We start from the raw sequence: 15252 nt of genomic DNA, 5'->3' as shown, positions 1-15252 counted from the left end.
TTCACGACCGTGCCCAAGACATACGGGGCAGGTGAAGTAGAGTTCTTCTGTTTAAATGACCTTATCGTACAAGGGGATATATAGTGTGGTCAGCACTATGCCCAGCCACCTTTACTTTCCTTAACGTGAGTCATATTCTACCCAATTGAGCTGGGTGGACTCAGGAACATTCTAGACTTAATTCCAAGATCCAAATTCAAGACTTTTAGTTTAGTATTTACGAGCTCTGCCCTCTGACCACACCATCACGCTATAGTTTTATTAAAAACATGAAATAAGAAAAACAAAGGAAATAATCCATGTTTAGTAGAGTATAGACATACAATGCAAACTATATAGAGAAAAACAAAGACTCATGTGGTGTGAAAAGTATCACTTACAATAATATTTATTTAAAACATGTAAACACATCCCCCTCCCCCGCCCAGAGATTTCTAACTGCTGGTGTCTACTTTAGACTTCTTCAACTCCAAGTCCTGGCCAGATTTTGCTGTTGGTCGTTTGATGTTTCTTTTAGCTGTGGCGTCCTCTTGGAATGCTGACTTCCACAAAAATGGGAACAGGTCCATAGAAGATGGGGGACCTGGTTTGTTAATTAATTAGGTCACAGTTAATTAAGGAAAGCTGTTATAGTTCAAGGTAAACAAATAACTTTAAAATAAAAATAACAAATGATATAGGCCATTTACCAGTGGATGTTTGTGTGTGTTAATATGTAATATGTTAATATGTAAATGCATAAATTGGTCAACAAACCTTAGGTTGAGAAAGAAAAGTTTACCAAACTATGGTTATGTAAAGTAAAAAAATGTAATAACTTTAAATGTTTACTAAGGAAACAGTTATTCAAATGTTAATTCAAGATATGTTTATTTGAGGTAAAAATGAAGGTAACATATAGTTAGGTATATGTAGATAAGAAACCTATGGTTAATTCAAGATATGTTTATTTGAGGTAAATATGAACGTAACATAAAGTTAAGTATATGAAGATAAGAAACCTTTGGTTAAAGCCTCCTGGCTAGAGAAGACCTGTATCATCTTGGATTCCCTGCTGTCTGTCTCTACATCAGTCAGCTAGAGGAGCAGAAGATTCTAGAGGTAACACACTTTTTAAGTCAAGTGTTAGGACAAAAATAGTTCAATAATGGAAACCTATATTCAGTCACAAAAAACTTCAACCTGCTCTGCCATTAACTCATCACACCCCCCCCCCCCGCCACTTCTCTGTATCAGTCTACCTCTACCTTTTTATTTGGATACCCACCCCTCCCAAGAATGTAGAACGTCCCATAAACCACCCAGTTGTTAGATCAGGGGTCTCCAAACTACGGCCCGCGGGCCGGATGCGGCCCGCGAAGTCGTCTCATCCGGCCCGCGGAGATCTTTTTGTCCAAGGAAAAATCGTTTGTTAGTGATGTCTGAGGAACTTTGCCCAGAAAAATCAAAGACATGCCTAGAAGAAACTGGTCCCCGAATTGAAATTTGATAGTTAATGCGGCCCTCGGATTGAAAAGTTTGGAGACCCCTGTGTTAGATCATCATCCACCCAGCAGTTAGACCATAATCCACCCAGCAGTTAGACCATAATCCACCCAGCTGTTAGACCATAATCCACCCAGCAGTTAGATCACGTTACCTTAACTGTGTCCCCATCTCCCTGTATCCTATACGCTGACAACATCAAGTCCCCACCCCCCTCAGCCAGCACCCACAGGACACAGCGTGACACAGAGATACTGGAGACTTTGTGGGAGCAGCTCAGGACTGTGAGGAACTCTAGACTGGTCAGCCCCTGGTCAAGCTTCAGCCTGTACACAGGGATGTGTTCTGACCTGGTGGGGCAACACAAACAACAAAAAACTGATTAGATCAAATGGTGCCACAGCAAGCCTGAGCTGATCTGGTGGGCAACACAAACAACAGAAACTGATTAGATCAAATGGTGCCACAGCAAGCCTGAGCTGATCTGGTGGGCAACACAAACAACAGAAACTGATTAGATCAAATGGTGCCACAGCAAGCCTGAGCTGATCTGGTGGGCAACACAAACAACAGAAACTGATTAGATCAAATGGTACCACAGCAAGCCTGAGTTGATCTGGTGGGGCAACACAAACAACAAAAAACTGATTAGATCAAATGGTGCCACAGCAAGCCTGAGCTGATCTGGTGGGCAACACAAACAACAAAAAACTGATTAGATCAAATGGTACCACAGCAAGCCTGAGCTGATCTGGTGGGCAACACAAACAACAAAAAACTGATTAGATCAAATGGTACCACAGCAAGCCTGAGCTGATCTGGTGGGCAACACAAACAACAGAAACTGATTAGATCAAATGGTGCCACAGCAAGCCTGAGCTGACCTGGTGGGGCAACACAAACAACAAAAAACTGATTAGATCAAATGGTGCCACAGCAAGCCTGAGCTGATCTGGTGGGCAACACAAACAACAGAAACTGATTAGATCAAATGGTGCCACAGCAAGCCTGAGCTGATCTGGTGGGCAACACAAACAACAGAAACTGATTAGATCAAATGGTGCCACAGCAAGCCTGAGCTGATCTGGTGGGCAACACAAACAACAGAAACTGATTAGATCAAATGGTGCCACAGCAAGCCTGAGCTGATCTGGTGGGCAACACAAACAACAGAAACTGATTAGATCAAATGGTGCCACAGCAAGCCTGAGCTGATCTGGTGGGCAACACAAACAACAGAAACTGATTAGATCAAATGGTGCCACAGCAAGCCTGAGCTGATCTGGTGGGCAACACAAACAACAGAAACTGATTAGATCAAATGGTGCCACAGCAAGCCTGAGCTGATCTGGTGGGCAACACAAACAACAGAAACTGATTAGATCAAATGGTACCACAGCAAGCCTGAGTTGATCTGGTGGGGCAACACAAACAACAAAAAACTGATTAGATCAAATGGTACCACAGCAAGCCTGAGTTGATCTGGTGGGGCAACACAAACAACAAAAAACTGATTAGATCAAATGGTACCACAGCAAGCCTGAGTTGATCTGGTGGGGCAACACAAACAACAAAAACTGATTAGATCAAATGGTACCACAGCAAGCCTGAGTTGATAGCATTAAACCATTTGATTTAGGCGGGAGGCTCCAATAAAAAAAACTTTATTAATACTTGTTCAAAACACTTAATTTTGGGGAATTTTGGGGCATTAAAACTAGTGTTTTTAATGGACCCACAATTTGAAAATTCATAAAAAATTAGTTTGACGATATGCTCTTAAAATATTTAGCTTATTGGGTTTAAAATATAATATTTTATGAATGGTGGAAAACCTACGAAGGGGTTAATTTTTCAAGATGGCCACCGTTGTCATAGTTACAAAGATTTTTCCATCAATTTTATTTTAGTGGAAATGCATATGCGGATGTATCTTAATAAACCTTTAAAGAAATAACTGTTTTCTAACGAGTGTTAAAAAAGTTTTTTTTTACCGGAGCCTACCCCCTTAAACCAGTCCAATTCAAGGATAAAAAATACCTAGGTTTATTACTCTAATTTAATATTGGACGGTAGAGTGCACAACAACTTATAAGAAAGTTTTAAACCCAAAGGCCATAATTGTAAAGTAAAGGTGGCTGACCCTGAGCCTACCCAGCTCTGGTGGGTACCTCACTAACAAAACAAAAGGTAAAGGTGGCTGTCCCTGAGCCTACTCAGCTCTGGTGGGTACCTCACTAACAAAAAGTAAAGGTGGCTGTCCCTGAGCCTACCCAGCTCTGGTGGGTACCTCACTAACAAAACAAAAAGTACAGGTGGCTGTCCCTGAGCCTACCCAGCTCTGGTGGGTACCTCACTAACAAAACAAAAAGTACAGGTGGCTGTCCCTGAGCCTACCCAGCTCTGGTGGGTACCTCAATAACAAAAAGTACAGGTGGCTGTCCCTGAGCCTATCCAGCTCTGGTGGGTACCTCAATAACAAAAAGTACAGGTGGCTGTCCCTGAGCCCACCCAGCTCTGGTGGGTACCTCACTAACAAAAAGTACAGGTGGCTGTCCCTGAGCCTACCCAGCTCTGGTGGGTACCTCACTAACAAAACAAAAAGTACAGGTGGCTGTCCCTGAGCCTACCCAGCTCTGGTGGGTACCTCAATAACAAAAAGTACAGGTGGCTGTCCCTGAGCCTATCCAGCTCTGGTGGGTACCTCACTAACAAAAAGTACAGGTGGCTGTCCCTGAGCCTACCCAGCTCTGGTGGGTACCTCACTAACAAAACAAAAAGTACAGGTGGCTGTCCCTGAGCCTACCCAGCTCTGGTGGGTACCTCAATAACAAAAAGTACAGGTGGCTGTCCCTGAGCCTATCCAGCTCTGGTGGGTACCTCACTAACAAAACAAAAAGTAAAGGTGGCTGTCCCTGAGCCTACCCAGCTCTGGTGGGTACCTCACTAACAAAACAAAAAGTAAAGGTGGCTGTCCCTGAGCCTACTCAGCTCTAGTGGGTACCTCACTAACAAAACAAAAAGTAAAGGTGGCTGTCCCTGAGCCTACCCAGCTCTGGTGGGTACCTCACTAACAAAACAAAAAGTAAAGGTGGCTGTCCCTGAGCCTACCCAGCTCTGGTGGGTACCTCACTAACAAAACAAAAAGTAAAGGTGGCTGTCCCTGAGCCTACTCAGCTATGGTGGGTACCTGACTAACAAAACAAAAAGTACAGGTGGCTGTCCCTGAGCCTACCCAGCTCTGGTGGGTACCTCACTAACAAAACAAAAAGTAAAGGTGGCTGTCCCTGAGCCTACCCAGCTCTGGTGGGTACCTCACTAACAAAACAAAAAGTAAAGGTGGCTGTCCCTGAGCCTACCCAGCTCTGGTGGGTACCTCACTAACAAAACAAAAAGTACAGGTGGCTGTCCCTGAGCCTACCCAGCTCTGGTGGGTACCTCACTAACAAAACAAAAAGTACAGGTGGCTGATCACCAAACTGAGCCTATCACTTCATATGCCAAGGTAACAAACAAGTGAATTCTACTTCATCTACCCAATTAACAAACAGGTACAAAAGGGTAACTTTTACTTTACATTTTTATTAAATAATCTTAAAAACGTACAAAGTTTTTAACAATAATAATTAGACCAAAAAGAACAGGTTTTTTTACTATATGTTGTAGATCTGGGAATATAAACCTGTTATGCCTTATCAATACCAGAGTTAAATTAAGACCTTTAAACTGAATTATATTTAAAACAGTTTTAAAACAATGAAGCCATGTTCCTGCGTAGCTGGCCAATACTTTTAACAACCTGCCACGCAGTCATCTGGTCAAATACATAGTGCCTTGTATATATCATAGAGAGCACAACCAAAACTAAATATATTTTGCACACAACACCTTGCTGATCTCAGATTTAGACACCCCACCCCCTGCCAGTGTTAACTAAACCCTTCCACCCACCAGTGGTACCCCCCTCCCCAAGAAATGCAAATCTAGTTCAACTGACCTGTATATGGCCACAAACAGGAGTTTACACTTGGAGCAGTAGGTCAGGCGCTGGACAGCGTTCTCGCAGGCCAGCCTGTTGGCCAGGGTTCCAGTCACGTCCTCCTCACCTGTCTGGCCAGACGCAGGTGTGGCACCACCTGCAAGATGATGTCATCATGTCACTCGTGGCTGTCTCCACCACACACAATAAGATCACAACACCACAACTTCCCCCCCCCCCCCCACCACACACAATAAGATTACATTTGAACAACTCAACAACATAACTTTTCCCTGTCTATATGTAATAGTGACCAGTAACACACATAGATGGAGATAACTTCTTCCCTACTGAACTGTTAAGGATTGAATCTGTTACTTGTCAAGGGGTGCTAGATATTCCACTGTGTCAAACACATGTTCCCTTATATATGTGTACACATATGTTATCATCCAACGGGGGATGAGTCACTTAGGAACTATGGTTAATTTTCAGTCAGACTTAAAGCTGGTTTCAATGTTGAATTAAATAACATGGGTGTATGACTTCGAAAAAACACTCTCAATGCTAACCACACCTAAAATCAATTTAAATTGATTAATAAACACACTTAAAACAGCCGCTTTTATTGCCTTAATGATTGTTTTTAAAACGACCAAAAACCTAATTCAATGTAATATTCCCACAATTGTTCACTTGATATACATGTTCTATCAACATCTGCTATACATGTTCTATCAACAGTTGATATACATGTTCTATCAACCAACAGTCAAATCATTTCTATGACAGTAAGCCACAAACCATCTTTACTCTACAGCCTAGCACAAGATTCTATCAACAAGAGTCCAGTAACCAGAACTCTCTTGCTTAAACTAACTGCTGTTTGATTTATTTCCCTTTGACCAATGTTTTTTTCTTCTCATGACAAATTTTTTTTTAAACAAATTAGAATCATTAGAAAAAAATATTTTTAATCAAGATTTGTGCTTGGTCCTTGTTGGATTTAATACTTTGATACAAAAAAAATGGAAACAAGTTTTATTAATGTAGCAGTTTTAGCAAGATGTTTGTACATTGTTTGTTGTGATGGAGATTGTACTCAGTGATTAGTTGAAGGCCTACTCCACACTGAGTTGCTCTTGTAGCTGAGTGTAGCACACACAACTTTAGTTTTTTATTTTATTTTACAATATCTAGCAGCAGGGGGTGTAAATGATTACATTAATTTATAATTAGAATTTTAAAAATATTTTTTTAGAATTAAAATAATTTTTAATTAAAAAGATTAATTTTAAAAATGTTTAGGAAATGACAAAAACTGATTCTTCAAGTCAAAAAATGTTATGTAATTATAAAAATCAAAGTCTGCTAATTATCTATTAGCCATTGAGTCTATTTTTTTGAGAGAGTCTAAAATCTATTTGTCTTTAGCACTACAAAGACACAGACATGAAAAAAAACTGACAATTACCATCAGGCAACTTGTCCAAGACGTTGACACTGAACAGCTCCTGGCCACTGAGGCTCCATAGCTTGACTGTTGAGTCCTGTAGGAGAAAATACATTGTGTGTCCAATAAAGTCAAATGTCTGTATAAATCAATGGAATCAAATTGAAACTATCACCATCCAAGCCACCCCCCTCTGCCCAACACACTGTCTACTTAACCCTGGTCCTTATATGTCTGTAATCACCACCTACCCCTCCCTTCCCCCAAACATACTTCACCCCTCCCTACTAGTACTAACCCTGCCCATCTGATTACCCCTCCCCTCCCTCCAACAAACATTGCCCCTCCCTACTAGTACTAAATCTGCCCATTTGATTACCCCTCCCCTCCTGCCCTACATTTGATTACCCCTCCCCCCAACAAACATTGCCCCTCCCTACTAGTACTAACCTTGCCCTACATTTGATTACCCCTCCCCCCAACAAACATTGCCCCTCCCTACTAGTACTAACCATGCCCAACATTTGATTACCCCTCCCCCCAACAAACATTGCCCCTCCCTACTAGTACTAACCCTGCCCTACCATCCAGCCAACATTTCCTGCCTCAACATGATCACCCTGTCTTATCAACCCCCATCAATCCCACATAATTAACATGTGATATCACCCCACCCCCTTTGCCTCTCCCATCTCCGTTCCCACCTCACACATTTACAAAATGTTATCACCTCCCCCACTAAAATACATATGCTAACCCCCCCCCCCCCCAAACTTATTTAGTGTTATCAACCCCCATCCTAACAGCACACCCTCACCCAAGATGATGCTCTAACTTCCCCCCAAAACCCACATAGTTACCCCAGATCCTGAGATGATGCTCTGGCTGTCCCCCACCCCCCAGATAGTTACCCCAGATACTGAGATGATGCGCTGACTGTCCCCCTCCCCCCACCTCCCTACCCCCAGATAGTTACCCCAGATCCTGAGATGATACCCTGACTATCCCCCACCCCCACCTCCCCACCCCTAGATAGTTACCCCAGATCCTGAGATGATGCCCTGACTGTCCCCCCACCCCCCCCCCTAGTTACCCCAGATCCTGAGATGATGCTCTGACTGTCCCCCACCCCCCCCCCCCCCAGATCCTGAGATGATGCTCTGACTGTCCCCCACCCCCCCACCCCAGATAGTTACCCCAGATCCTGAGATGATGCCCTGACTGTCCCCCACCCCCCCACCCCAGATAGTTACCCCAGATCCTGAGATGATGCTCTGACTGTCCCCCACCCCCCCACTGCAGATAGTTACCCCAGATCCTGAGATGATGCTCTGACTGTCCCCCACCCCCCCCCACCCCAGATAGTTACCCCAGATCCTGAGATGATGCCCTGACTGTCCCCCCCACCCCACCCCCAGATACTTACCCCATATCCTGAGATGATGCACTGTCCCCCACCCCCCATATAGTTACCCCAGATCCTGAGATGATGCTCTGACTGTCCCCCCCACCTAACCCCCCCCCCCCCCCAGATACTTACCCCATATCCTGAGATGATGCACTGTCCCCCACCCCCCATATAGTTACCCCAGATCCTGAGATGATGCCCTGACTGTCCCCCACCCCCCCGATAGTTACCCCAGATCCTGAGATGATGCTCTGAATTGCCTCCACCCCCACATCCCCCTCCCCCAGATAGTTACCCCAGATCCTGAGATGATGCTCTGACTGTCCCCCCCCCCCCACCCTCACCCCCCCCAGATAGTTACCCCAGATCCTGAGATGATGCTCTGACTGTCCCCCACCCCCACGATAGTTACCCCAGATCCTGAGATGATGCCCTGACTGTCCCCCCCCCCCCCCCGATAGTTACCCCAGATCCTGAGATGATGCTCTGAATTGCCTCCACCCCCACATCCCCCTCCCCCAGATAGTTACCCCAGATCCTGAGATGATGCTCTGAATTGCCTCCACCCCCACATCCCCCTCCCCCAGATAGTTACCCCAGATCCTGAGATGATGCTCTGAATTGCCTCCACCCCCACATCCCCCTCCCCCAGATAGTTACCCCAGATCCTGAGATGATGCTCTGAATTGCCTCCACCCCCACATCCCCCTCCCCCAGATAGTTACCCCAGATCCTGAGATGATGCTCTGAATTGCCTCCACCCCCACATCCCCCACCCCCAGATAGTTACCCCAGATCCTGAGATGATGCTCTGACTGTCCTCATCAAAGGCCAGCGATATCACAAACCTGTCCAAGGGAGATAACAACATGTTCAATCCACGATCAATCAAAATTAAATTTACATTAACCGATAACCAATAATCAATCGACAACGAACAGTCAACCGGATCAGAGTACTTGTACTTTGGGGCATGAAAGTGTTTACACTACTGTAATTAAAGTACCACTGTGGTGTAAATATTTACAGTACTTTTGTTTGTGGAGGCGTGTGGGAGTTCTACCTATTAGCAGAGAAAAGAATCCAACGATCGTGCACACGTTAAAGTATTTCTTAATCCAACACAAGCAACAGAACAGGGCAAGCTTGTCCTTACGTCCTGGTGTTATGATTCAATCAGGCAAAGACCAACGGTCCAAAAGACATTAAGTGTGTGTTAAAACTAAGAAGACCGTGGTATCGTTCCGACCATTCTCGGTTTTGTAGACAACATGTGGTGATGGTGTACCAGCCATAACTGCAGCATGTCTAGACATGTGGTGATGGTGTACCAGCCACCAAACGCTCACTGCACATTATTGTATGGTTCCATATTTGTCTGGTACCATGTATGGTCCTATTGTGGTCTAGTCATTTCTAACTATGAAATCCCAGCCGCCCATAAAGAGGTCGGTGACCTCTGACCTATGACTCCCGACCATTACGTGCTGACCCTTGTCCACGGCCGCCATTTATTTCAATCAAACCAGCTGCTGTCTCAGACTCCAATAACCGCCAGTGGTCAGCGCTGGTCATCTCACACCATCGATGTTGTTCATAGCACAAGCTGCTCCAGGTAAACTCACTCCGTACAGGCTAAGTTGTTCAGTCTTAGGCCATGTGACGTCACACCGTACAGGCCAAGTTGGCCACTCTCAGACCACTTCCTCGTCTCAGGCCATGTGACGTCACTACGTACAGGCCAAGCTGTCCACTCTCAGGCCATGTGACGTCACTCCGGACAGGAAAAGTTGACCACTCTTGGGCCATGTGCCATTACGGTAACTAGGACACTGTGACGTCATATAAGAGTGACGCCATTGTGAATTGTGATGCCGTATCGAGAGTGGGTTGTCAGGTCAAAAGGATAGAGTTGTGATTTCTCGAGCCTTAGAATTTCAGGGTAGCAATTGTGTGCTCTACCCCTCAACCACAACGTACCGGACTAAAGTACGACGACCTCTGACCCCCCACCAACCAACTCGCTACACTCAACCCATGCAAAATATCATTTTTCATGTGATAAACTCCCGTACTTGAAATCTCAATTTCTCAAATCATATTTTCTAAAAAGGGGATTTAACAGCCCGGTGGGATTCAGCTAAAAAGGTTGCTACAATAACCTTGTATTTCTGCTGTCTGCACCTCTAAAGTGCCGGGTCGGCTTTCAAAATCTTACATGTTTTTTTTTCTGCTCACATCTCTTCTGTTCGCCACGACCCGCTACACACACTTGGCCTGAGATCTACTGTTTAGGAATATCTAAGGCATTTTTCTTTTTACATGGATATACCCCCCCCCCCCCCCAACATTTTCTAGACCCTTCCTAACTTTTCCCGTAGTCCGTATGTATGGGGTAGTGCTAAAGACAGCCCTAGTGCTATTCAGCACGATTAAACAATACATTAAAAAAATGTGCATGTATTTCCCGACTTTGTATAGTCTTCGCTACTGGTACACACAAAAATTAGACGCTACACAGACATTAGTGAACTGCCTGCAGCCATACAGCTATACAGAGACCGGCAGTTTAAAAAGGAAACCTAAGACAAAACGACGTAGAGATTCTTCACTAAATAACGGTGTAGGTTTTTTTCTTGTCTTACTTGTTTGCATATTTAGTTAAACGGTTTCAGACAAGGGCGATCATTCGGTGCAAGGGGAAGTAAGCGGGGCAAGGGAGACAATGGGGCCTAGATTTGTAATGACTAGGTTAACAAAGTGAAAGAAGGTAGATGGGTGGGGTTGATGTGTGGGTAGAATGGGATCTGTGGTTGTGTGGGTAGGGATGGTATAGTGACAAAGTCAGAGGGTGATGAAGGTAAAGGTTGTGTGGGTAGGGATGGGGTAGGGATGGTATAGTGACAAAGTCAGAGGGTGATGAAGGTAAAGGTTGTGTGGGTAGGGATGGTATAGTGACAAAGTCAGAGTGTGATGAAGGTAAAGGTTGTGTGGGTAGGGATGGTATAGTGACAAAGTCAGAGGGTGATGAAGGTAAAGGTTGTGTGGGTAGGGATGGGGTAGGGATGGTATAGTGACAAAGTCAGAGTGTGATGAAGGTAAAGGTTGTGTGGGTAGGGATGGGGTAGGGATGGTATAGTGACAAAGTCAGAGTGTGATGAAGGTAAAGGTTGTGTGGGTAGGGATGGTATAGTGACAAAGTCAGAGTGTGATGAAGGTAAAGGTTGTGTGGGTAGGGATGGTATAGTGACAAAGTCAGAGTGTGATGAAGGTAAAGGTTGTGTGGGTAGGGATGGTATAGTGACAAAGTCAGAGGGTGATGAAGGTAAAGGTTGTGTGGGTAGGGATGGGGTAGGGATGGTATAGTGACAAAGTCAGAGGGTGATGAAGGTAAAGGTTGTGTGGGTAGGGATGGTATAGTGACAAAGTCAGAGTGTGATAAAGGTAAAGGTTGTGTGGGTAGGGATGGTATAGTGACAAAGTCAGAGTGTGATAAAGGTAAAGGTTGTGTGGGTAGGAATGGGGTAGGGATGGTATAGTGACAAAGTCAGAGTGTGATAAAGGTAAAGGTTGTGTGGGTAGGGATGGTATACTGACAAAGTCAGAGGGTGATGAAGGTAAAGGTTGTGTGGGTAGGGATGGTATAGTGACAAAGTCAGAGTGTGATAAAGGTAAAGGTTGTGTGGGTAGGGATGGGGTAGGGATGGTATAGTGACAAAGTCAGAGGGTGATGAAGGCAAAGGTTTTGTGGCAGAGAGAGTCAGAGATTGTGTGGGTAGGAGGAGTGGAGTCAGAGGTTGTGTGGGTAGGGAGAGTAGAGTCTGAGAGTGTGATGAAGGTGACTACTCACTTGCTGTGTCCCAGACAAAATGACTCAATGACGTAAGCGTCAGGGTACTGGCTGACCCGGATTTTTTCATCTCTGTCGCTGGTTATGATACGTGAGTCCTTGGTCACCAGAATCTGTGTGTGTGGGGGGGGGAGTATTAGAGGTATATACAGGTAGGTGCATAAAATACAATTACATTTACAAATGAACTTATAAAACTGTTATATATATATATATATATATATATATATATATATATATATATATATATACATATATATATATTCACAAATATACAATATATACTTAAATATACATTTATTTATTTTTAAACAACTCAAAATAATTGTTATAAAGGTAGTAGCAACAAAATGCAGCAAAGCCAGCCTACCATGTCGAGCAGCATGGAGAGATGACCGAGCACCAAGCTCCCACCCTCACACACTTCCTCGTCCGGCGAATTGTTCTTCTTCCCCTCCCGCCCGGGGTCGGCGTCCCCCTTCTGTGTGACGCCCTCCTCCAGCAGGACGGGGAAGGAGTAGACGTCCCCTGCCTTGTCTGCTATTACCACGACGCTGTTGTCGCTGGTGAACCTCACTGTGGTGCACCTCCTGGGGACGCCCCTGGTTACAGAGAGATAAAAAAAAATAGCCGAGTTAACCCAGGACGGGGAACCCCCACTGTGATGCAACTCTTTGTGACGCCACTGGTCAGATAAAAAAAAAAAAGGCCGAAAAGACCCATGCTGTTAAACGCCACTGTGGCGTCCCTCCTAGGAACGCCTCTGATCTTTAGAAAATTCACAAGTTAACCCATGTGGCGCCGAGTTGTGTTTATGGAAGCAGGTACGGGTGTACTCGGCTGTCAGAGGGTTAATTGTGGGCTAACAAAGAAACATCAAAAACATGGCTGACTTGCGACAAGGGAAGACAACCAATAAATTCCCAGGAGCTCTCGACAGGGGAGAAAAAAATTATCCGCCCTTTTATTTTATTTGAGGATTAACGAAATCGTAAAGCAAAGTTTTATTTTCTTCCACTTGTGCTGTTTTTGTTCAATTGTTTTAGTGCCTACGATAAACGGTATGTAACAAAGAGATGCATTAGACATGGCAGGATACGCATTGTTGTAGTCGAACTGTTAAGTGACCTATATGGTCCAAGTCAGCTCAGTTACAGGTATGGTCCAAGTTACGTCAGTTACAGGTAGTCCAAGTCAGGTTTAATCAAAGGCAGGTATAGTTGGTTAAAGGTATGGTCGTAGTGAGGTATAGTCATTACAGGTATGGTCTTTACAGGTATAGTCGAAATGAGGTAAGGTCAGTGATGAGTACGAGACACGGGTGAAGACAGTTACATCTAAGACATGTAAGGTCAGTGATGAGGACGAGACACAGATGAAGACAGTTACATCTAAGACAGGTATGGTCAGTGGGGGGACGGGACCCAGGTGAAGACAATCCGCCACAGCTCGGGGTACACAGGTATGGTCACATCTGCGCTTCCAGAGCACCAGAACAATACCTTCCTTGTGCCACCATACGCTGAAAGACAGTACCCCCATCCCTCCTCATCATAACACAATCAACTCGCCCGCGGAAAACAATGGCAGACCCCCGCCCCCCTGTTCCACCCCCTCCCACCTACGTCTCCGCGTTTTGTTCAAACCTTTTAAATGTCTTCCCCACAATACCCTCTCTTCTACGCTGTTTTTCCCCTTCTTGTGTGTATGAACAACCAGCAATTATGCCGATCTCTCCACGCGCAGTGAGGCTGCCAATCATAACACACAGGTATGTCTAGAGATGGGAGACACACGAATTATAAGAGATGGGAGACACACGAATTATAATTTAAACAACACAGGTATGTCTAGAGATGGGAGACACACCAATTATAATTTAAACAACACGGCTATAGCGCTACTTCTGGTAATGTTGTGTAAAATTGTTGTCTGACACTATACTGACGCCTTATATATATGTATATATATATATACGAGAAAAATGGCCCGTTGAGGAAGGATACACCGGGCGCTAGGTTGATAGTGCTGTCTCTTTTCTCTAAACTAAAACCAACCCCCCCCCCCCCCACCCCCCAAAAAAACATGTCTACCGTCCCATTCAACGAAATATAATTATATACTTTTTCCAGTGTCCGCCCCCTCCCCGAAAATTCTACACCCGCCCCCGAAAATTTCAAGTACCCCCACCCCTCTCCGGGGAGGAAAAAGTCTGAAAGAAACTCTGGTGTCGCGCTTAGCCACTACCCGAAGAATTGCATTAAAGAAATTGCAAGAAAACCACTTTTTAGATTAGACACATTAATTAGGCGGTAATTTTATTATAGAGTATCGATGAAGAAATTTCTTTTGAGTTAGGGAGGGGGGGGGGGGGGCTCAGACGTTCTTACGCGGGGGTGGGGCTTCGCCCCTACCCGAAGAATTGTATGAAAGAAACTCTTCACTCAAACCACTTAGATTAGTCAAAATTTCCTTGTTATTCAATGTTTACTCGAGAATCAATGACGTCATATTACTGTGTGCACTCTCCGGCTTGAGATTATTTTCTACTCTGTGCTAAATGTGTCGACGTCATACTTCGTTTTTCGAATTACTGTGCATGTTTTTAATTTCCTTGTGTTTTCTCTAGAGCGTTCTTGTCAGATAGATAGATACATAGACAGACAGCGAAACTATTAGTATTAATATATATATGCATATATATATATATATATATATATATATATATATATATATATATATATATATATATATATATATATATATATATATATATATATATATATATATATATGTATATATATATATATATATATATATATATATATATATATATATATATATATATAATATGTGTGTGTGTGTGTGTGTGTATTCAAAGTAAGTAAAAGCCAGCACAACCCAGCTGAGAAGAAAATCAGCTCAACCCCATCAGCCACTGGACGGTCTAATCTGATATGGGTAGTCAACGTTCTAAACGTTCTATGGTCTACTTTTTACAAATGGTCAACTTGCATAAGACGGACACCACCCGGTCATACGAGCTAGGCCCATTGGTCAGCTGACCAGATGAGGAA

The 15252-nt window shown here is 44.1% G+C and overlaps 1 protein-coding gene across 2 annotated transcripts in view; it reads right to left on the bottom strand.

Annotated features, from left to right (window-relative positions):
• Positions 1-382: 382 nt before the first annotated feature.
• Positions 383-15252, bottom strand: part of LOC131936807 (tRNA (guanine-N(7)-)-methyltransferase non-catalytic subunit wdr4) — a 68527-nt gene continuing 53657 nt past the window's right edge. Inside the window, exons 4-11 of one of the 2 annotated variants that reach the window (XM_059293889.1) lie at positions 12546-12777; positions 12176-12288; positions 9116-9173; positions 6939-7014; positions 5483-5621; positions 1640-1835; positions 1002-1077; positions 383-583 (exon numbers count right to left, since the gene is read on the bottom strand). In XM_059293889.1, coding sequence (XP_059149872.1) covers positions 435-583; positions 1002-1077; positions 1640-1835; positions 5483-5621; positions 6939-7014; positions 9116-9173; positions 12176-12288; positions 12546-12777 — 1039 coding nt within the window. In that variant the 3' untranslated portion in view covers positions 383-434. The remainder of the gene's footprint in view (positions 584-1001; positions 1078-1639; positions 1836-5482; positions 5622-6938; positions 7015-9115; positions 9174-12175; positions 12289-12545; positions 12778-15252) is intronic. The other variant, XM_059293896.1, reaches the window with a different exon arrangement.

Source organism: Physella acuta, unplaced genomic scaffold (assembly GCF_028476545.2).
Source record: "Physella acuta isolate Inbredline_101_S28 unplaced genomic scaffold, ASM2847654v3 ptg000016l, whole genome shotgun sequence".
Taxonomy (NCBI): Eukaryota; Metazoa; Mollusca; class Gastropoda; family Physidae; genus Physella; species Physella acuta.
Note: the sequence above shows the minus strand (reverse complement) of the source record. Positions and strands in the feature narration are given on the sequence as shown.